At 48.3% G+C, this 21,700-nt stretch overlaps 7 protein-coding genes across 7 annotated transcripts; 3 read left to right on the top strand and 4 right to left on the bottom strand.

Annotated features, from left to right (window-relative positions):
- Positions 1-264: 264 nt before the first annotated feature.
- On the bottom strand, positions 265-553 carry ABOM_011349 (mitochondrial 54S ribosomal protein bL33m; the record flags this gene model as incomplete). Its single annotated transcript, XM_022538477.1, has 2 exons — positions 265-434; positions 541-553. 2 exons carry the CDS (start codon positions 551-553, stop codon positions 265-267), a joined length of 183 nt encoding a protein of 60 aa, XP_022383696.1.
- Positions 554-2,652: 2,099 nt separating this feature from the next.
- Positions 2,653-3,407, bottom strand: ABOM_011348 (uncharacterized protein; the record flags this gene model as incomplete). The annotated part of the gene is made up of 2 exons (XM_022538476.1): positions 2,653-2,866; positions 2,926-3,407. 2 exons carry the CDS (start codon positions 3,405-3,407, stop codon positions 2,653-2,655), a joined length of 696 nt encoding a protein of 231 aa, XP_022383695.1.
- Positions 3,408-5,543: 2,136 nt separating this feature from the next.
- ABOM_011347 (uncharacterized protein) lies at positions 5,544-6,179 on the bottom strand (the record flags this gene model as incomplete). Its single annotated transcript, XM_022538475.1, has 1 exon — positions 5,544-6,179. One exon carries the CDS (start codon positions 6,177-6,179, stop codon positions 5,544-5,546), a length of 636 nt encoding a protein of 211 aa, XP_022383688.1.
- Positions 6,180-11,095: 4,916 nt separating this feature from the next.
- Positions 11,096-12,393, top strand: ABOM_011346 (putative zinc metallopeptidase; the record flags this gene model as incomplete). The annotated part of the gene is made up of 2 exons (XM_022538474.1): positions 11,096-12,113; positions 12,161-12,393. 2 exons carry the CDS (start codon positions 11,096-11,098, stop codon positions 12,391-12,393), a joined length of 1,251 nt encoding a protein of 416 aa, XP_022383687.1.
- A 1,669-nt stretch (positions 12,394-14,062) lies between these two features.
- Positions 14,063-17,048, top strand: ABOM_011345 (lipase/esterase family protein; the record flags this gene model as incomplete). The annotated part of the gene is made up of 5 exons (XM_022538473.1): positions 14,063-14,131; positions 14,219-14,709; positions 14,764-14,792; positions 14,828-14,969; positions 15,020-17,048. 5 exons carry the CDS (start codon positions 14,063-14,065, stop codon positions 17,046-17,048), a joined length of 2,760 nt encoding a protein of 919 aa, XP_022383690.1.
- Positions 17,049-17,469: 421 nt separating this feature from the next.
- On the bottom strand, positions 17,470-18,721 carry ABOM_011344 (Mrp/NBP35 family ATP-binding protein; the record flags this gene model as incomplete). Its single annotated transcript, XM_022538472.1, has 4 exons — positions 17,470-18,140; positions 18,210-18,329; positions 18,458-18,593; positions 18,650-18,721. The coding sequence occupies 4 exons, from the start codon at positions 18,719-18,721 to the stop codon at positions 17,470-17,472; spliced, it is 999 nt and encodes a 332-aa protein (XP_022383689.1).
- Positions 18,722-18,977: 256 nt separating this feature from the next.
- ABOM_011343 (AATF family protein) lies at positions 18,978-20,771 on the top strand (the record flags this gene model as incomplete). Its single annotated transcript, XM_022538471.1, has 3 exons — positions 18,978-19,035; positions 19,101-19,203; positions 19,256-20,771. The coding sequence occupies 3 exons, from the start codon at positions 18,978-18,980 to the stop codon at positions 20,769-20,771; spliced, it is 1,677 nt and encodes a 558-aa protein (XP_022383692.1).
- Between the last annotated feature and the right edge of the window lie 929 nt (positions 20,772-21,700).

The raw sequence follows: 21,700 nt of genomic DNA, 5'->3' as shown, positions 1-21,700 counted from the left end.
CAAACCCAAAGTGATATACAGCGCAACAATATCCCGGAGTATAACAAAGTTCCAAGAATTATCCGCACTGATGTTGTCTAATGTACATGATGTATCGTTCGAATAGCAGATCGAGCGACAACCGCACAACTTGGTGGACCGTACCGAGTGAAGGTTGTCTCGTAACTATGCTGGTCGACACTGTCTCGAAGCTGAAGCAGACATCGCCTGTATCTCAGCTGCATATGTGCGGTTGATCGTTTGAAGGAACCGAGAGAACGTGCTTTATTTCGCTCTTCCGCCCTTTGTCGCTTCCAGGAACAGCACCTTCTTCTTCACGACGGGATCATATTTGAGCATGCTCAGGGGACGATGGGTACGAGGTCTGATCATCGTCCGGTAAAAGCCAGTCATGGCCATGGAGATGAGACGAACGGTGACGGTACGAGACTTGGCTGTTTGTATCCATTGTCAGCTCCGCACAAATTAGGGCGTTCTATCGGCGTGCACTGGTAGCACATCATTTCCGTGGCGTATTGAGAAGAGGATATATGTGCTTACCTTTCTTGGCCATTTTGGCGGCTCTAGTTGAAAGGAAATGGAACGTTGGGGCGTTTGGCACCTGATTTCAAGAATTCGAGATCATCGGAGATGCGGCGGAGAACTTTGGACTCGCGATAGTTACACGTGACCTCTGAAAGTGGTATAGTTGGAAATGTGGGTTTTGTTTGGCTTCCATTGTTCTGGAGCATTGCCATTGCAACCTCTCCTCAGAGACTACCAAATATCTTGGAGATGGAATCCTTGATTTATTATTTGTTACTACTCATAATAGTCTGTGTTCCTATCGCTAAGTGATGATGGAGCTTAATCAAGGACTTTCAGTTCAGGTCCATCTCGGGATTTCCACAGAGCCTATGCACTCGCTGTGTCTTTGCTCAAGTTATTGAACCACTGCATTTTCGCGACATTAAATGATCTTTTATCTTTATTTCATCTTCTGATTTTTTTTCGGAATCTAGGTAGAGTTAAAATATTTACAACAAATCATAATCACGCGAAAATTTGTTACACTGACACGAAAAGCAAGACTGCGACTACGGGTGACTAGTACAGTACATACAATACTCTTGCTATATCACCATATCCAAGAATAGCCTGCTTAGACTAACTCTATCTCCAACAGAATTTGGCTCTATGAAAATTTCTCCGGCCTCCTGACCTGCAGATCACTAGTGGCTCCGTTGGGATGCTAGATATGTATAACCTACTGGGTCGATCGCCAATGCAGGGTACCCTACTAAGGGCTATAGTACATCTACATATCCTATGAAAGCTTCATCTACTCAATATGACCGATATTTTCTCCATAATTCGTCTACTATTTCCTTCGTTCGTTCATTGCAACTGACTTCTCACGCTTGGCACGTGTACTCAGCCCGCGCGTTCATGCTTTCAAATATCAAGCAGGAGGACAATGTCATAATCATGAGTCAGTGTCCCATACTGGCGGGTTCTGTATGGATACATACATATATACCTGGTGACCCCAACATGGTGTATACTCAAAACGGCACGGAAACCGTCTCATGACCAGTTCCGATCATCAAAACAAGTTGTGGGCCGTGCTAGCCGATATAGATACCTCGAGCTGCTTTAGTGCCGGCTTAATCCGCGGCGGGCACTACTCTCATGCACGTTAAGTGTCCGTGTGCTTCCCTAAAGGAGGGTGCTTATACACCTTTTCTATCCTATCCGGGGGGGTTAATGGGTTTTAGTAGCCTGTGTCATGTGGTCACATCTGAACGGGAGGGTTGAACCGAGACGATCTACGGGTTAGGAACTAATTGGTGTTCTTGTTTTTGGGAAACCTTGTCGACCCGCCGATCTGATCGGGGATATTTGGTTGACCCTCCGTTACTGTTGGAGTGAGGGGTTTTTGTTGTTGTTGTCCTTGTTGTTCTCGTTGTGTCTTGTTATCGCTAGAGATGGTGATCGCTTTTGTGGGCGGTTAGGTTTGCGGGATTGTCAGCCGACTTGTATAACTATTGTTGTTCAAGCTCTGAGGATGCACCGCCACAGCTTTAAAATACAGGGTAGGCTTTGTTTACATTTTATTTTCCCTGATGTATGAATAAATTGACGCGAGGATGCCGATTCGGACAATGCAGAACCCATCGTTTCATATAGTTCTGCAGATGGACGTTGAAGAAATAGACAGCTTCCAACAAATCTGTCGTGGAAGTAGTAGTGGCCTAATTACTGCTGTTCCTCATTGCACTAGCCTAGCGAGGGCCAAATTAGATTCCTTGTTATTCATGAGCCGAACCAGCCCAGAGCCATGATATAAGGGATATGCCCATCGACACTAGGAGAATCCCGCCAACAGTACCACTCCACTTAGTCAATACATATCAGCCACTATGCCCTGCATTGCTCCCTACGTCAAGAGAGCCTGCAATACAAATTAGCGTCCATCACCCAATGCCCGGTATTAGAAATTAGTCGAGATGCATCGTGTATCTTCAAAAGCAAGAAAGTAGAAAGGTCATCAGGTGTCCAACACCATCCAACACACTAATGTACAACTACCGACCTAAAGACTTATCTTAGCACCATGGTTCCTCCGGAGAAGCAGTCCACACATACCACCAGATTAACGAAGAGAAGTTGTTACTCTGGCTTGGTGAGCAAAGCAGCAATGCGAGCGCTACGACGTCGCTTGAAGACAAAGCCGTCAGGAGACTCTGGCGAGGTCTTCCGCTCACGTTTAAACAAAACAGGCTTCTCATCATCTGCCGTCTCGTCTGTCGCATTGTTGGACCACGCTTCATGTGCCTCTGTGACAGGATCGTTGCTCATCTCAATCTCTCCTGTCGGCTGAATACTGTTTGCTGCTTGTTAGAAAACAGGCCCCATTGCCTGAGGACTCGATGCAAGACTAACCACTCCCCATCGTCAGATCCACTGTACGCAGTCGCCTTCTCGGTCGCTATCTCGGACTCCCCCAGCTCATTCAGACGCTCTCGATTGTGGATCATCCCCGTCATCATCGAGACAGGGCGGTCCAATCCAACACTTCCTTGCCATTTGGACACCTGCTCCTTCTTCTCGATGGTTCCGATCCCCTGGAGCATGGATGCCTTGAGAGACGGTTCCTCTTCACTACTGTACTGTGCGTTTTCGCCGTGGGTACGGTTCTCTTCCTCTGGTGCCGCGGTGGGGAGATGAGCTTTGAGTAAGTAAGAAGTTGTAGACATGGGAGAGGACTGGTCGACTGCCTCTGAGCCGATTGGTCGGTGGATGGTGGGGGTGAAGGGTGAGTAGGAGGTTCGGAAGCGTTTTTCAAGATCTCTTTCGATGTCGGTATAGTTCACCAGGACATCTAGCTCGCTGTGTAGCTTGTCGGGCTCGAATCTGTCTGCCATCTTCTCGGGGTGATAAGGGATATCTAAAGAAGGAGATGGGTGTCCGTATGCTCGGGGGTGATGTTGAGAGATGGGTTTAGCGGGGAGTTGGAGCTTTCCTCTGGCGAAGACTGCTTTCAACGCATGACTGTAGACAGAAAATACAAAGGATGGACACTAGACCGTGACTTCAACAGAGTAATAGATGTGACAGGAGATAGGTGGGGCGTCTGCTTAGTGGATAGAAAAGAAGGCCAGCCTGGTATAGAACGCGTTGGGGATAGTGGAGAATTGAGCTTGAATGAGTTCCACCAGGAACAGAGCTCAGCACAGCAACAGGCAAGACTCTACGTAAAGGAACAAATCAGGTTAATCCAAATGAGGGGAAAGGTCTGGAACTTCCTGACATGGTAGGGCGGTAATCTTCTCCTCGGGCTTACCACGGTTGAGGCGGATGCAGTGAATGGGAGACGACGCTCGTTCCACTGGGTTTGTTCCTTTGAAACTTAATCAGTCGACAAGATATCAAAGCTATTTACCGGGAGCTTGGACTCAAGATATCGACGACCCTCGGTGTTTCCTGGTTCTGGGTTTTGTAGGTCAGCTTTGCGGGAACTTTCTCATCTTTACACAGAGTAGCAGTAGGTTTAAACAAAGAAGAACCGTTGTAACCTACGTTTATCTTGTAACACTCAAGGGCACTTGTTGTGTTTTGACTAAGTATTATAATGGCAAATGCACGTTCTGGAAGATGGTCTAGACCTACAGCAGTATTCAACTCACCATAGGGCTAGCCCCCGAATGAATAAACATGCCTATAGCTATCAGTCTCCTTGCTCGATCAAAATTCTATCTTATCTATATGCCTTCTGTCTGGTTTTCTTTGACTGCTTGGGATACCGTAACTCCAAACTATACAGTGTAAAGATAAATATCACCTCCACAGAAAGGTTACCATTGGATTAGTTCTCACCCAATTTATACCCTATATGTTAAATCTATGGTGGTGATCACTCTCCCTAATCTATGGTTCTAGTCTTAATATCACACATACTCTTGTTTTCCTCCTGATCTAGTGAAGTAAATTTAACTTAGTTCCAATATTCTATATAGCAATCATCTGGAGGTAGAGAACCAGTGTCCTGCTGCCTGCACAGCCACAGCCCGCTTGATCTACAGCCGGTCTTAACTTACTGGGATCAGTATTGACTCGCATAAACACAACGTGCAGGATGCATTAGTTGGAGATACACTACAAGGGAACAGCATTAAACGATGCTATTAAAGGTGGGGTTGTAACTTGTATACATGTATTGCTACTAGTAATTACCTGTGACTCACTGATCAGTAGAATTCCTATGAAATTACGTTGTTCAGAAGATGTAGTTTATCTTACTCGGTACCATAGGTCTACTTTATAGTTTACATACGAAGGAAGGCCATTCTGTACAAGAAATCGTTTTTTTTTTCTTCTCTTTTTTTTGTATCTTTTCTCCACAATCTTCATAAATACATCGAGTCATAAAGACATAGTAAACATAGGAAAAGTTTCACCCAATGAATGTTATGTAATGTTGAGGGTGTGCGGAGAAGTACAATTAGTAAACTCCATCCAATCTCATAGGCTGAAGCCTACAGTTCGCAGAAAGTAAAAGCTCATGACTCACTCCCTGCATGCATGCCTTCTTCCAATCACATCAACTGAAAGATCCAACAAACCAAACTTGCAACTTGTTGTAAACACCACCTTTTTTTATTCACTTTCTTGGATTTTCCCTGTTTGTTTTGGGGGGTTTTTTGGGAAAGCTGTCCTTTTGGACAGCGTAGAGGCAATGTCTTCAAAGTAAGATGGCTAATTCACATAGGAAACCATTCTTTGCGAGGGAACAAAACCCACTGAAGACGCCAATCGGCGCGAACATCCGTCCCTGTTAAGACTGGAATCGGATGGGCACATTGTGCGTGTTATGGATTCGCGCATGAGCTGGGCCCTGCCCGGCTGAATCGTGTCTGTGTGTGTGTGTGTGTGTGTGTGTGTGTGTGTGTGTGTGTGTGCAAAGACGACAGAGATCGAATAGCACTGCCTGCAGCACGGCTTTATAGTGGTCCGTAGAGGTAGAATGTAAGATAAACCAGAATCTGGATGGGTGGAAACGCTCAACGGTGGTATTCGGTGGGTCTGTAGACCCGCGAGGACTCCCTGAAGCGTCTGCGCTCCGCTGCGTCAGACTCATACAGCGAGCCCCGGCTGGGGGAGCTCCGGCTAGGGGAGCTGCGAGGAGAAGAGTAGACAATGACCCGACGACGCATCGTATCACGGGGCTCACGCTCAATGATCTCAGTATACTGAACGGGCTGCTGTTGTGGGCTTGTCGATCGGCGAGGAGGCACGGGGTAAGTCCGGTCGTAGGTGATGATAGGTGACGGTGACCGAGGGGGCTGGACAGCACCCTGTTCTTTGTGGTTCAGGCGCAGACCATCTTCAATGGCGAGGAGCAGTGCGCGGACAGCCCGACAGTCGCGGGGGATCTTGACGAGAGTAGGCTGGTTGCGCTCACGGTCGAGGGTCGAGTACGACTTTCCGTTCTTGCTGTACAGGTAGTCGGCGACGTCAACGGCATATTGGTGTCCACGCTCGCAGAGGGAGCGGTCTTCTTTGCGCGCTTTGAGAGGATCCGCGCATCGAGTGCAGTGGCTTGCATGGCGCTCAAAGGCGACCATCACGTACTCCTCGTCAGCCTCGAGCTCGCGCACGGGCAAGACGGGATCGACGACATCGATTGGGGCAGGCATGGTGGAAGAACGTCGCAATGACCGTCTTCTACCTGGAGTGGGTTGATGGACAACCGTATCTCGTATGGGGAAGAGTCGAGGCAATGTGAGGAAACGAGAAGATCTTCGGGGAGACACTGTGACGGAGTTTGACGGTATAGTTGCGGAACTGGTTGGGAGTGATAGCAGAAGATCGAGTTTGTTTGGAAACAGAAAGTTTATATACTGTTCAGGAATAGGCAGCAAGAATTGTAATGGAAGAATGTGTAGATATAAAAGTGGATAAAAGGATCATCAACCGTGGGGGGTGAGCAAGATTATATACTAATGACTTGAAGGAGGCATCCATGTTCCAAAGCATACAAACTAAACTATTACAGCAGTCAGGATGGGTCTGCGCTATGACCGCACTGGTCACAAGAAGACTAGGGTGAACGATCAAAATAAAAATAAAAATAAAAAATAGTAATCGTTCATACCATGAAATTCAATACAATACGAGATTAGAACACAGTGTGGATGGTAGCCTGGCAGATGATGGGCAAGAAAGTTGTTCTGAATTTCTTCAGTGATACAGTAACTTAGGGGTCCGAAGGGCGGGTGACTCGACGCTAACCTTGAACGAGGCACGAGAGTGGTTCCTAAGGCTCAAACAAGGCACTCTCACTGGCGAGGGACCTGTGGCTGGTGCGTGCAGGCAGTGCTCTTCCTCCATGACCATACCGGTTGATCGCAAGTATTGCAGAGGGTTTAGGCCATCTGATTGGATTGTCCCTCTGAACAAGTCGGTCAATTCTCATTTTCACCCGCATTTGCCTGGCTCCACACCAATACAGCTAGTACAATTGGGGCTAGGTGCCTGTCCAGATCCCCTCCAAACAACCCGTCGCTTACCCGATTGAGCTGTCGGGGACACTTGAGTCGAGTCATCGTCGCTTGTCTTTCGGAGAAACGATGACGATACTACTACTAGTAGTCTCGGACTCCTTCTTGACAAGGATCACTGTGGCTTGAGTGGCTTGACCTTCTCGTGTTCCCTCCTCTGCCTGCGCCGCATTCACGACGTCAATTTCCCCCCAACTGCCACCACCATCACTTCCTTCCGTATTACTCTTCTGTAATACCGAAAGAATTCGCTGCGTTACCATCCCTGGAGATGCAGCCCTGAGCCATTGCATATTTCCTGCATCTGCATACCATTAACTTTATCATATTCGTTGGCTGATACTGCTCTCCTACTCCGTGGGGTAAGCATCAGCAACCGCCGAACTGTCCCTTTACGCTCATTTGCTTCGCAGCCGCTGACCACAATCGCGGGTTTTTTCTGAGACAGTAGATCGTTTGGAACCATTCTGTTGGTAACCTACAATATCCTGGAACTCCATTCATTATACCTCATCTCGTCTATTTTGGTCGCGTCGATTCTGTTCTAAGAATAAATCGGCACTTACCGTCCTAACACGAACGATGGATGTGATCACCGGGGCCATATTGATAAGGGGTCGCTAGACCTGTTCAGGGGTCGCGCCGTCTCAGCCTCAGTCTTCCAAACAGATACCTTGGAATATGGCTCAGCCTCAGCCACAGATGCCACTGGCTATTGTTGCTTCGTTTCGTCTCCCGCCATTCCGGTTAAGCGCCATATTTGGCCGCACGCAATGTCAGATGCTCACTGTGCATTGGTAACCTCCCGAAACTGAATACACTTGTTTACTTCTACTGATCAGCAAAGGGCCAAGGTTACAAAATAGAATTTCAATTTGACGCGCGCGCAATGACGTCTGGGCTGTTGAGTTCGTTTCACCCTATTAATATAGTGTCGCACTGATATGGCGGCAGATTTATGGTCCATAGTCCAGTACTTGTCGCGCTGACCAAAATAGAATATATCGCGATATTCAATTAGACCATTGAATTCTGCCTTGGCTAGCATCTCGAGAGCTACGAGAGCCTTATGACACAGATGACCAGCGGCACGAGCGCGTAACGCGTGCTTCCTTGGAAGGAGGGGTCAAATTCTGAGGATGAGCACTGCTGCCTGTCACAATGTGACCACTCTGTCCAGTAATGGCATTGACCTGCCTGGCTGACCAGGGGTAAGTGACGATCACACCAATCGCATTTTCCTCTAGGAACGTCAATGTTGGATCCAAAGCCTAGCTCTCTGAAGGCTCCAACGCCCTATTTTACCCTTTGCCACTCCTTGGGTGAACCGCTATAGCCGGCATGGCTCCAAGCCGGTGGAGAGGCATGGGCCACTGACGATCTACTCCGTACATAGAAGAAAATACCAACAGCCAGCAACACCGTCTGTCACGATATAATTTGAACTACTTCACTCCTTCAACAACTGAAGCCGGGCTAGCTCAATCGGTAGAGCGTGAGACTCTTAGTCTTCACGGTATCTCAAGGTTGCGGGTTCGACCCCCGCGTTCGGCTTAGCTTTTTGCTCTTGCGAAGAGTGCGTTTTGAAATTTTTTTGTGGTTCACCATCGGAAGGATGACTCTCGCCACGCAGGCTCCACTTCGGATAGGATCCACATGCGGCTACAAAAGCCTAGGCTGCTGCATAGATAGGCCACCTTGATCGGATAAGCTTGTAATTCAGGCAAAATATGCTTTCATAGTACATTTACCTAGTTGCGGTAGTAGTTCACCAAGGATTGCCTTGTCTATCCCTTGTAATGTGGGCGTGTTGTGGCGCGACCAGTTCTATTGCAAGAACCTGTATCCAGAATATATTTCGTAACAGTCAGCACTTCATATAACATGATTGCCCCCTCTATGAACAACAACTCAACTAAGTTCCCCTAGGCTTTACATAGAATGGAACAATTACACCGAGATTGATGACGCTCTCCTCTCACAATCCAGATGGCACTCAGCCAGACTAATTGCATACCAAGTAACAAAACAAGCCATGGAACTTATTAAACGCCTAATGCGCTACAATTCTCTGTCCTATTATCACTAAGCACAACAACCACGTAAACCTAGTAAACCACCCACTTGATCCAAACTAAAGCCAGTACAAGCCGCCAGTCCAAGTGACCAAGCCCATCAAGGCATGTTCTAGTCAAAGCCAGGTAGAAGCAATCGTCGCCATGCAGACAGCATTACCCAGGTCATTGGTGATATTTCGATGGATCCAGTCCAGTGTTTCCAGCAGAAGTATCAGTATAACACGGAGCGCTGACTCGAGGGCAGCCTGTCAATTTATCAGTATAAGGCACACTCTTGGGTATGATGGTTGGGGTAACCAAACCATTTAAGCTTTGACAGAGTATTCTGACGGAGTAGGCTTCAGTTGCGTGTAGGGGCTCTTATTTTGTGTATTCATGTTAGTGCTTCAGAGGTCCGTTTGTATCTCTAGGGTGAGGCATGTGGACGTACATTTAGGGGCGCATATGTTGTGCATGTCACAGGGACAGCTCTCTGGGCAGTCATTGTGTCCAGTACAGATGTTGTGACATCTATTGAGGACTCTGAACTCTTTGGGAGTAGCAGAGCTCTTATCCCGGGTGATAGCTACTGCGTTGGCCATGCCGAGAAGGGCAGAGAGAGCGAAGATGCTGGAGAGATTCATTGTGTCGAGACCAATGTTCTTGATTAGTTACAGGGTGGTAGTGCTCCAAATGTTAGGCGACTTTGTCAGGATACTGTGAGAAATTATAAACTTAAGAGAAGGGGAGGGGAAACGGGAAAAGATACCCAACTATTTATATTGGGTAAATCTTCTAAAGTAAGTTAATAAACGCTCAACATAGTTATACTTTTCTGTCTAGACTTTTGTACTTTTGTACAATAGTTAATTTGAGGATTAGTCACCCTAAAAAACATGCAGATCAAACTCTCCTTTGTTTGTGAATTGTGTTATTCTAATGCATGGATCTACGGGTGGTACCTGACTACCCCAGATTTCGATCCACTGGGCAGAATATTGTAATCACCACAAAGAGAATAGCCGTGGATATGCACCCAAAAACCTTGTATGCACTCAAAAAACTTTGATCCGGAGAGCCGAGCTCTAGCCAAACCCTAGTATTCTACCTATTGAAGGAGACCTTGATGATTGCTCACAAAGGCAATCCGACAAACTATCAAAGCCTCCGAACCTTAAACTAGGAGTCCCTGTCTTGTGAGATGGGCCAAGGAGCGGAATGATTCCCACTGGTTACACCTTAACAGGGTATGTTCAACAGAATCAATTAGTCTATGCAATGAATTGACCTATCCTGGTTATGTATTAGTGGGGAATATTTCCCATTCTCATGCTGGGAAGGTGAAGTTAGGCCAATGCATAATGGAATTGTCTTCAATAGACTTGGTCTGGTGGAATTAGCTGCTAGTCAACTACATGTAGTGACATGAAAAGAATGTAAAAATAAAACAAGATCTCTATAGAGAACTATTATTCATAGATATTCGAGCATTGGGTGATCTCTGTGCTCCTTGACTAATTTGTGATGCTATCTGGAGTATGGCAGAATTTCGAATGCTACGACCAGCATTGGCATTAGTATGATTAATAGTATGTAACCCACTATGGACTTATGCGATAGATCATATCTGACCGGTGCAACCAATTGTCTAGCCGCAATTGATAAATTGCTTTCGGCTGTAGCGTATTTCCCGAGATTCGTCCGTTATCTCGTCTATTCCACCAACAGATAAATGCAGCTTGCCGAGTCGTTCATCACTACTGGACCCTTTGCCGAGCTGCCAATCGTCGGGGTTGCCGACGCTGTGGGGACTCTGGGGGGACTTATCGGTTCTCGACGCCTCCCCGCCTTTTCTACGTACTGCTGATCTACGATCCTGCATGTCATTCATAAATAAGAAGTGTCCGCATTTAACTCCGCACATGCTCTCGGAATGTGACTCCTGTCTTCATCCTGCTCTTTTCGTCCGTCCTCAGCTGACCCTCTCCCATAACCATGCAATTAAAAAGCGAGAACCCGATGTTAAAACACCCATCAAGAGATGATGGCCTCAAGGCCGTTATCGAGAAGTATCGGCCAGACCTGAAGCCGTTTGAAGAGATCTATCGCCAGTTACACAGCTCTCCCGAGCTAGCCTTCCAAGAAGAGAACACATCAGCTATCGCTGCAGATCATCTCAAAAAGTTGGGCTTTGAGGTTCACACACACATTGGTGGATATGGAGTTGCCGGTATCCTTCGTAATGGCGATGGGCCAACTGTTCTCCTGCGAGCCGACATGGATGCGCTACCTCTAGAGGAAAAGACCGGTTTGCCATACGCCAGCGACAAAATCGTTAAAGACAAAGACGGAGTAGAAAGACCAGCAATGCATGCCTGTGGTCACGATACACACGTAACAAGTCTCATGGCGAGTGCTGAGCTTTTACATTCCGCTTGGGATCACTGGTCTGGTACTTTGATCTGCATTTTCCAACCAGCAGAGGAGTTACTGTCCGGCGCAAAGGCGATGATCGAAGATGGATTGTACGAGAAGATCCCCAAGCCAGACGTTGTCCTGTCGCAGCACGTCATGAAAATGAGAGCGGGCACAGTCAGTATTCGTTCGGGTCGGCTGCTCACGGCTGCTGATTCGTTCGATGTGCGCATCTATGGGCGCGGTGGACACGGCTCGGCTCCTCAGACGTGCGTCGATCCTATCGTTATCGGTGCAACAATTGTAACGCGCCTGCAAAGTATCGTCAGCCGTGAAGTGATGCCGGGTGAACTCGCTGTTGTCAGTGTTGGAAGCATCCAAGCCGGCCATGTAGCGAACATTATCCCCGATCAGCTGGATCTGAAGCTTAATGTTCGGACATACGACCCTAAGGTCCGCGAGCGTGTTATATCCTCCGTGAAGAGAATTATCGAGGCAGAATGTCTAGCAGGAGGTGTCGATGAGAAACCTCTTGTTAAGCAGATACTTTCTGCTCCCGCAACTATCAACGACGATGCCACGGTCAAGGCTCTTCAAAGTACATTTGGATCATATTTCGGAGAAGCCTGGTTGAATCGGAACCAGCAACTGCAAGTGAAGACTTCTCTCTTCTTGCGACGGCGGTAGGAGCACCGTATGTGATGTGGACGTATGGTGGAGTCGACCCTAAGACATGGGATGATGCTGTGGAGCAGGGTACCACTGATCAGCTGCCTAATAATCACTCCCCATTCTTTGCTCCAGTGATCCAACCGACTCTTGGTACTGCAATTGATGGAATCGCTCTTGGAGCACTGACTTTCCTGAAGCGGACCTAAGTGATGGCAACCCCACACCGAAAGCAAGTCAATGCGGATTGCATCATTGTTGCGGCTGCTATTTCTACATTTGAGCGCTTTCTTCTATTCTCCTGTACATAGTCATTGCAATGGCCTTCTTAGGCTGATAATTGCAGATCACTTGCTCCTCTAAGAAGCCAGTTAGTTCTAGTAACTCGCCCAAAGGCCCTGCCCTTGACGCAAGACAGGCATATCTTTGATCCAAGAACTCTGTCATTATACGGGCGTAAGTTGGTAAATATGAGTCCTACAACACAGCTTTCCAAAGATTCTCCGAGGCATCAATGGCAAAAACTATAGCATTGGACCTTCCTGCAAGGAGCTTTTCAAACACTCTACCAGCATCGTTGGATCCATAAATGTTATCGAGAACAACACGCACTGTTCCTTGTACCGACCGGAAGGGATATCAATAACCACTATACTATTAGTTAGTTAGTGAGGAGTACTAGTACTGACTACCTGTTCTCTTACGAAGGAGCTCCAAATCAAAGCTACTGCAGTCGCAATCAAAAAGAGGAGATCCTACCTGTGATCGAGAGGTTGTCGGAGGTTTGATGGCCACTGCGCCGGACTCCGAAGCAGTTAATGGTGGGGCTTTTGCTGTCTCCTGAGCAGTACGTATTGCATTTAACGTCTTGCAAGGATCGGGGATGAATAAGCTACTACTAGGGATTTATGCATTGCATTCATTTAGAGTTTAGAACTCACTTTGGCAGGGACGGTTCCCCGCCAACAACACTGTACCAAATAGCATTCTTCCCGCTAATCCCCTTATGAAGGATGGCGAGCCGGAACACACCTCATTTGCTAGTATATATTTGGCAAACAGCCAATGTTTAGCGTTTGAAGGCCCGAGTGCCTAGGATACGGGATCCGGGTAGCAAATGGGGATATCCCGCGGTCCGCTCTCCTGGTCTCATGTGGCTGCTTCCACTATACGGCGGTTGCACAAGAAATCCATACGTGCGACTCGAGATATCATATAATATCCACTTGATAAGCTTCAAGCACATATGAGTCGTGAAACTCACAAGACATGAATGTGGTGCTCGATGATAAGCTTACCGGAGACGCTTGACACGCTGTCAGCGATAACAGGGAGTACCGCCGCTTGCAAAACGACCGTTCCAGCCTCCCTCCAGAGCAAGATCGACAAACAACGTGCAGAGAGTCGCAATTTGCCAAGACAAGTTAAGAAATTAGGAGCGCCATAAAGATTGCCTCTTGCAGTCTCCACTTGCGATACAACAACACATCGGCCAAAAGGGGGATAGCGTGTCCCATGACATCATGCCCTTGGATTGATCAATGAGATGCTTCTCCCCCTGCAGTCTTTCAGGTTCCAGGCCAAAGTTGCAATTCTCAGTTGCTCATTGCCAATGCCCAATCAATCGTCTTTGGGCCTTGCTGTTTGAACTGCTACTATGGGTCCAGTTCGTACCTAGCCGAACTCATCATCCTCGGATCACATCGTTGCCCGTTCAATCCCCCTTACCTGCCACATACTAGCACCCAGTGGCAGTGTTGGGCGCTATTTATTATTACGCTATCGCCGGTTTAACTCTATAACCATCCGGTTTTTCTCGTGGACTATGCTTTGTTTCCGTCATTATACATTCCCTAGAAAAACCATCACTAGTGCAGGATGCCCTTGAACACGGTCGCACTCAGTGTGGCCCTCACCCCTGCTGTCATCTCGACATTCTTCTCTCATGTGAGCCGCCATCGACACCGGGCTTCATTTGAGCTCTTTTTCCTTCCTCGCTAGGGGCGAACCAGCTAACAACGTCTTTCTTTCTAGTATTTGCACCGTAAATCACTCCATCATAAACCAAGCATTCATATCGAATACGATGAAGGTGTTCGGATATTCCGCGAGTTCCTCGCTTACTCGGCCAAGCACTCCGTCGAGGACCTTCAATCCTTCACGGGCCAGAGAGTCCCCAGTCCTCACTGGGTGAGGACTGAAACGGTTACCATTCCCACTCAATATCTGTCATCTGCCGCAACGGCCTTGATCGACCAATTGGGCCCCAAGGGGTTGCCCCAGGTTGGAGGGAAAGAGTGGTGGCAATGGCGCGGACCAGTAGATGAATTAAAAGGCGAGTGGGTCGAAATGAGAAATGATTACAATGAAAGAACGCAGGCCAGAAAGATTCACGGAACCCATCCGAGTCAGAAACGTATTATGTTTTACATACACGGTGGAGCGTATTACTTTGGAAGTTTAGAAACGCATCGGTACCAGATGCAGCGTCATGCCAGGAAGCTAAAGGGACGAGTGTTTGCACGGTAGGTTCTAGGTGTTCTGGTTGTTCTGTTGTGATTATGCTAATCTTTGTCTAGTGAGTTTAATGATTCCTTCTTGGAGATTTGTTCATTGGAAGAGCGCTAAGTACGTTTGTTGCAGCGGCATATCGTCTAGCTCCACAGTTCCCATTTCCTTGCAGTCTGCATGACTGCTTGGCTGCCTATCTGTTCCTTCTGAAGGAACACAAGCCCGAAGAGATCATATTTGCTGGAGACTCTGCCGGCGGAGGAATGGCGCTCTCGTAAGTTGAGCGCACACGGAAAAAAGCTTGCATAGCTAACCTTGAAGAAGGCTGCTATGTATTCTTCGTGATCAAGGCCTGCCTTTGCCTGCAGGAGCGATCCTGATTTCACCCTGGGTTGATCTCACCCATTCTTTTCCTAGTATAGTGAAGGATAACCCCGGTGACTATATACCGCCCTACGGTTTCAGGCACAAGCCTTCTGCCGCCTGGCCACCACCAAACTCGGATGAAATAGAAGCCATCAAGAAAGGCCTCGGGAAACAGCGTGCTACCGAAAATAGTACGAAAGAGGCCATACCACCCAACGGCAGTGAGGCTCAGGAGACAGCTGTCAAGGGTTATTCGGTTCACGAGAACCTGTCGGCCAAAGCATCTATGAATGCAACGGATGAGCCTGGTAATCCTAGGGTTCTCATTGATGGTACGACCGTTGAGATCAAGGATCAAATCCATATGTATACGACCAACCAACTCCTATTCCACCCACTCGTTTCTCCTGTTCTACAACCGTCCCTGGGAGGTCTACCTCCTTTGCAGATTCTAAGTGGTGGTGGAGAAATGCTACGAGACGAGCAATTCTACGTTGCTCATAAAGCAGCAAATCCGACCGCTTACCCGCCCAATGATGATTTCTTAGACGAGTACGACCCCGAACGTGAAACGCTACACAAATACTCCGGAACCCACGTCCAACTTCAAGTTTGGGATGATCTTTGTCATGTTCCGACTACTTTGAGCTTTACTCGCCCAGCAAAATATATGTTTCGATCAATTGCACAGTTTGGAGCATGGGCTCTCGCATGTGCTCAAGAAACAGAGATTGATATTGTGGACGACACTGACATCTCACCTATCTCGTCTGATAGCTCGGAAGACCCAGACACTCGCACCAATGGGCCCCAAGCAGAGAATTCGAAGCAGTCTGTGGCATCTGTCGGGAAGGCTGGCGATCGGTTACCTCCGTTCAAAGAGCGCATGATTCGTCAAAGGGTCGACAAAAGAGGTCATATATATCATTTGGAACCCCAGGCTTCGTGTCCTGTCCTTCAAATCCCAAATTCACAAGTCGGGGCCATCAATCCGGAACTGGTCAAGAACTGGCTTGCGGCGAAAAAGGAATGGGATGTGAAGTACGCCAAGGACAAGCTTCATGTCCAACGCCAACGGGTCAAAGAGTTGGCTCAGTGCTTCCAACAAGATTTTGTGGGCGAGGTGCCCCCTCCCAGTTCACTGGCGGCGAGAAGGTCCGCCCCTGGAGTCATGCCATCTCGAGGTGGCCGGAAGAGCTACCCGATGACCATATGGAGCAATTGGGCCAGCAGGCATGACGAGAGGAGTCTCCAACGGGAGCACAAGAAGGAGAAAGAGGGACAACCCAAGAGAACCAGCGTAGAGGCTGGACGCGCCGGAGCTTGCATGAAAGCAACGGAGGTTGATGAAGGCACCTCTCCGTATAATGAACAGGTTAGTCATGGCTACCAGAACGTTGTTATTGTCGATACTAAAGAAAATATTCAGGATACATCAGATGGGACAAAGAGCTCAGCGACCCGGACAGAGGAAGATGTTTCGCATAGGCTTGTCAATAAGAGTTCGGGCCCTATGATAATCCTGCCCCCATATGATGAGAAGAAGTTCACGGAGGAAAACGCGAGCACGCAAGCACTTTTCCACGCACGAGGAACTATGACCTCAACGTCCGACCTATCCATGGCCCGAAAGCAACGACCGGTATCCCAAGCCGGGTCAGGCACAATTCGAAGCGGCATCACATCTGATATTGCAGATGATACCAGTACTCTCGGAGACAGATCGCTCGCCGTTACCAACACCGGCGTCGATGCCGCTAGTACTCGAGCAGTACGGAACTCGGTCGGAGTTGTGGGCCTGATCAATGATGGCGACTCAGCCTATCGCTCTATTGATTTCTACTCTATACCGCGCGACTCGGGTGACCTTGAGACCGATTCTCTTGGTGGGAGGACGACGGAAGGAGATATCTCTCGCACCGTCTCTCGCCCGGGAATGGCTGACCGAGAGTTTTATAAAACTGCACAGGAGCACCCTGCAGCTTGAGATGCATAAATATAACCGAAAAACGAAGCTTTGCATATACGATCTCTGGAAATATATGATTCGAGTATGCCTGTTTCTGTTATTATGTTGATTCATTTGAGCCTTCAAGATACACTTATTGGTAAGGTGATGTACACAATTATACCTCTTACACGAACGCCCACCACATTTGTTTTGATATGTTTGGGAGTCTGGTTGGCCCTTAGAAATATACTCTTTCTGTTTGATACGTCGGTTCCTCAATACCCTGGTTTTGAGCCCCTTTGTCCCTGTGTTATATATAATATCTTATTTTCTGAGATAGCTACAATATAGTCCTTAAGCATGTTGAACACTCACATCCATCAAGGCCTGAGCCGGGTATATAGATCCTTAATATAGTACAAAGCCTGGGCCATCCCAAGGATGTTCATTATCCCAATCACCATTCAATCCCAACCTTCCCCGCTACCTTCTCCGCAACATCTAGGAAGGCCTTTCTTCTCACGCTACGATCCTGACTCTCCTCGGCAACAACCGTCGGCATGCCTCGATCGGCATCCTCGCAGACCCTGGCATCAAGCGGGATATCTCCCAGGAACTCCACCCCTAACCTCTTGCACTCAGCCACAACACCCCAGTCCTCTGCTTGGTGAGAATGCTCCGACGCATCAGACTTATCACCATGCGAAAAGATCTTCGTCTGATGCCCGCACTGCGGACACGCGAAAAACGCCATATTCCTCACCATTCCCAGAACGGGGATATCCATCTTCTGGAACATGCCGTATCCCCTCACCGCATCTCGTAGAGCGATATCCTGCGGCGTGGACACGATCACCGCGCCGTCAACGATGATCTCCTGGCCAATCGTTAATTGGACGTCGCCTGTACCGGGGGGAAGATCGAGGAAGAGAACGTCGAGAGGACCCCAGGAGACGGAGTGGAGGAGCTGATGCATTGCTTTCGTGACCATTAAACCGCGCCAGGAGATGGGGGTTGTGTCCATGGGGATTGTGGAGGGGTCTTCGGGGGAGGGTGTCGGTTGCGGGAGGAGGTAGCCCATTGACATTGATTTGAGGCCGTAGTTTGTTAATGGGAGGAGGCAGTTATCTGTTTTTTGAGCGATCTGTTAGTATGGCTTTTTTTTGGCTTGGGTGAGGTTGGGAATGCGATGCGCACTTTCGTCTAGTCGGGGCTCGCCTGAGAGGTTGAGGAGTGTTGGTATGGATGGACCGAAGATATCGGTGTCGAGGATTCCTGTTCTGATTCCGCGCCGTGCGAACGATAGTGCTAGGTTTACTGTTGTGTTGTTATTGAATTAGTGTGTTGAGTCCGTGTATACTTCCGATATATGAAGAGGTGTAGTAAGTCGTGAGATGACCTATATTGAATGGAGTACAGGTCCAATGGGTATGTATATAACGCACCGGCAATTGTAGATTTCCCAACACCACCCTTGGCAGATGAAACCGCGATAATCTTTTTCACATCGCGAATCTTGCGCTTCTCCGGTAATCCGCGGCGACGAGGGAACGAGGGCGGCGTGCCGGAGCGAGGAAGACCCTGTACAACAAGTCATTAGTATCTAACCAGAATTGATCTAGGATGCATAAATATACCAGCGGGTTATCATGCTGCAAAGGACGAAAGGTTGAGAAGAGCCTCTTCCGCAACATGGCTGAATGCATCATTTTAAACCTTTATCAAGGTCGATCGCAAAATGAAGTCAACTTTCTTTCTGCCAATAAACTCTCACCGATGTCATTCATATTGCCGGGAATAAACCCCCACCGCCGGAGTAACCTACCCTTTAGGAGAGCTCCGCAAGCTATTCGGGGATGTTAATCCGTCACCGCCTGCTAACTTTTCTACGGCAGAAAAATAAAAGTTGCTTAAAAAAATTATCCGCAAACAATATTTATACCGGCACACGCAGGTATATTCAAAATGGGTCCCAAGTCTTTGGCGGAGCAAATTGCTGAATTGGAGGATCCGACTCCGAAAGGTGGGGGATTGCTGGTACTGTGTTCTGTGACATTGCGACGTTAACCGTTTTTCTTGTTGCGACAGATTTCGATCCGGAGGATTTGGAGCGCGGTGGCTCTGATAGTGAGGATGAAGGTGGTCGCGCGGCCGATTCGAGTGCTGGGAGGGAACATTACCAGACTGTTGGGTGAGTTTAGGGGTGTTTTTTTCCCTGTGTTATCAGTGCTAATTGAATATAGCAAGGCGAAGCTTCGGAAGCAGGACCCGGTTGATCTGGGGAAACAATATGCCGGTGCACGGGTTAGCAGAGATGCGCTCGATGCTGATAGCGATGACGATCCGTTCAAGGCACGGTCTAGTGATGAGGATGAGGACGATCTTGAGCTAGGAAGCGACGAGGACGAAGACATGTCGGAAGCGAGCGATGAGGAGCGGCCACAAAAATCGAAAGCAGCTCAGAAGAAGGGTCATGGCGCAAGGATTGTCGATGACATGAGGTCGGATGACTCCGAGAACATTGGGAGCGACGAGGATTCGGAAGATTTTGACGAAGATGATATGGACGGCGAGATTCCCTCCGACGAAGACGAAGACGAGGATGAAGACGAAGACGAGGATGAAGATGATGAGGATGACGACGAAGAGGACGAGGATGAGGAGGAGGAATCTTCCGCTCGTCGTGTGAAGTTCGCCAAACCCGCAAAGTCAGACGATCGGGAAGAGCTGCGCAGACTGATGGCTTCTGATCAGAAGACCATCACGGCTACCATATCACAAGCTGCTAAAGCCGATGCAGTTAAAGGAAAGGCAGTTAAGCAGCAACGTACGACTTTCGATGCGCTCCTGAACACCCGTATCAAGTTGCAGAAGGGTCTTTCCGCGATCAACCAGCTGTCCGTCGCCGCCAAGGAAGAGGAGGATCTTGATGGTGAAGCTATCAAGTCCGCCGAATCCGCCGCCTTGGCTCTCTGGTCTACTCTCGAGGACCTGCGCCTTGCCCTCGCAGACGCGCAGACTCAAGACGAATCGAAGAAGAGAAAGCGGCCCTCCGCAGTCTCCCCAAGTACGTCTACCGCTTCATTGTGGAAGCGCATGGCGGATCTTGAGTCCGACTCGGTTACCCACCGCCGAGCAATCCTTGATAAGTGGTCGCTCAAGGTGCGTGGGTCTAATGCTACGATTCCTAACAGCCGTGGAAAACTCTTGGGCTCGGCCGCTAGTGGACAACAGAACATTTCTGCTGTTCTAGATGCGCAGATTGCATCTGAGACTGATCGCGCTGCCAAGCGCGCGCGTACAGCGAATGGTACCTCTGCTGGTGATGAGGATCAGGAACCTATCTACGACGATACCATCTTCTACCAGTCTCTTCTCCGGGACCTCGTTGAGCAGCGCATGTCCTCGTCCGATGCTATCACCAACGGTATCGATACATTGCATATTCAACTGCCTTCTCGCGGTCTTTCTATTCACCCTGTGACCGGTATGCGCAAGGACAAAGTCAAGAGGGATATCGATACCCGTGCGTCAAAGGGACGAAAGATGCGCTTTGAGGTCCATGAGAAGCTGCAGAACTTTATGGCACCAGAGGAACGAGGCACATGGACTATCCATGCCCGAGATGAGTTCTTTGCTTCTCTCCTCGGAAAGACAGCAAGCGGGATGCTACGAGAGGGTGACGATGAGGATGCTAGTGCTGCTGAAGAAAGTGACTCGGATCATGAGGAGGGCGGATTGAAGCTTTTCCGGAGTTAGAATTGCGTAAATCTTGTGAAAAAGGATATGTTGAATTAGTATATACTTAGGCTATCCAAAAAGAGTTTTTGGACATATTGTTGTCTTTTTGTTTTCAGTCTGAGTGCTCAGTCCTCGCCCTTTGAGCAAAAATGTTGCCTGAACAGCATAGTTTCACCCATGACCACCTTTTCCTAGAATGTAGAGGAGCATTCCCTTTTGCCTTTTTTGAAAAGATGGCATCCTTGTGATCACTATTGCAAGTTGCCTCTTAATCGAATAGAAAGCCCAGCGACAACAGGCGATATATCTCTTCAACAGGAATCCTACCCTACGGGATATCTACCTAGGAAAGGCCATATACGGGGGCGAACAACCTTTGGAACCTGCGACTGCTAAGAATAACCAGTAACATTCTCCCTCAGTGTAAACTGTAGAAATCCATATAGGGACACATTGCAAATGGCAAAAGGCTGACGATATCTCATACTTGCCCTATCAACCAGCCAGGGGCAACTCTAGTTAATCGATAACGCCCGAGCAATAGGCTAATAGCCACAGTGACATACAAATCCGCGGTCCAAATCACCCCAAACGCACATGCAAATATCGTTTCCCAACGACTGCGAACAATTTAATTAATAAAGTATCGATGCAGATCACCAAGGCCCACCCCTGCCATTCTTCCCGTCCCCTGGCGGCCCATGCACCTTCGGAGGAATCGTCCCTGGCATTGGCTTTGGGATCCACCCTCTCAGCCCTCCAGGTGTTCAAACTAGATTGACACGCCCGGCGGGATCCAGTCGGACATCCGAATGGACAATCTCAATCAATGGAGATGTGGGGGTGTGTAATCCCTTGTAAACCCTATAGGTTGTATATTAAGGTACGGTACGTAGGGGCGTTCTCAGATCCTCTGTTGATAGTGGTGGGAATGATAACGTCCCGTC

The sequence above is a fragment of the Aspergillus bombycis genome, assembly GCF_001792695.1.
Source record: "Aspergillus bombycis strain NRRL26010 chromosome Unknown contig00166, whole genome shotgun sequence".
NCBI lineage: Eukaryota > Fungi > Ascomycota > Eurotiomycetes > Eurotiales > Aspergillaceae > Aspergillus > Aspergillus bombycis.
The sequence above is the reverse complement of the archived record's forward strand: the minus strand, read 5'-3'. Positions and strand labels throughout refer to the sequence as shown.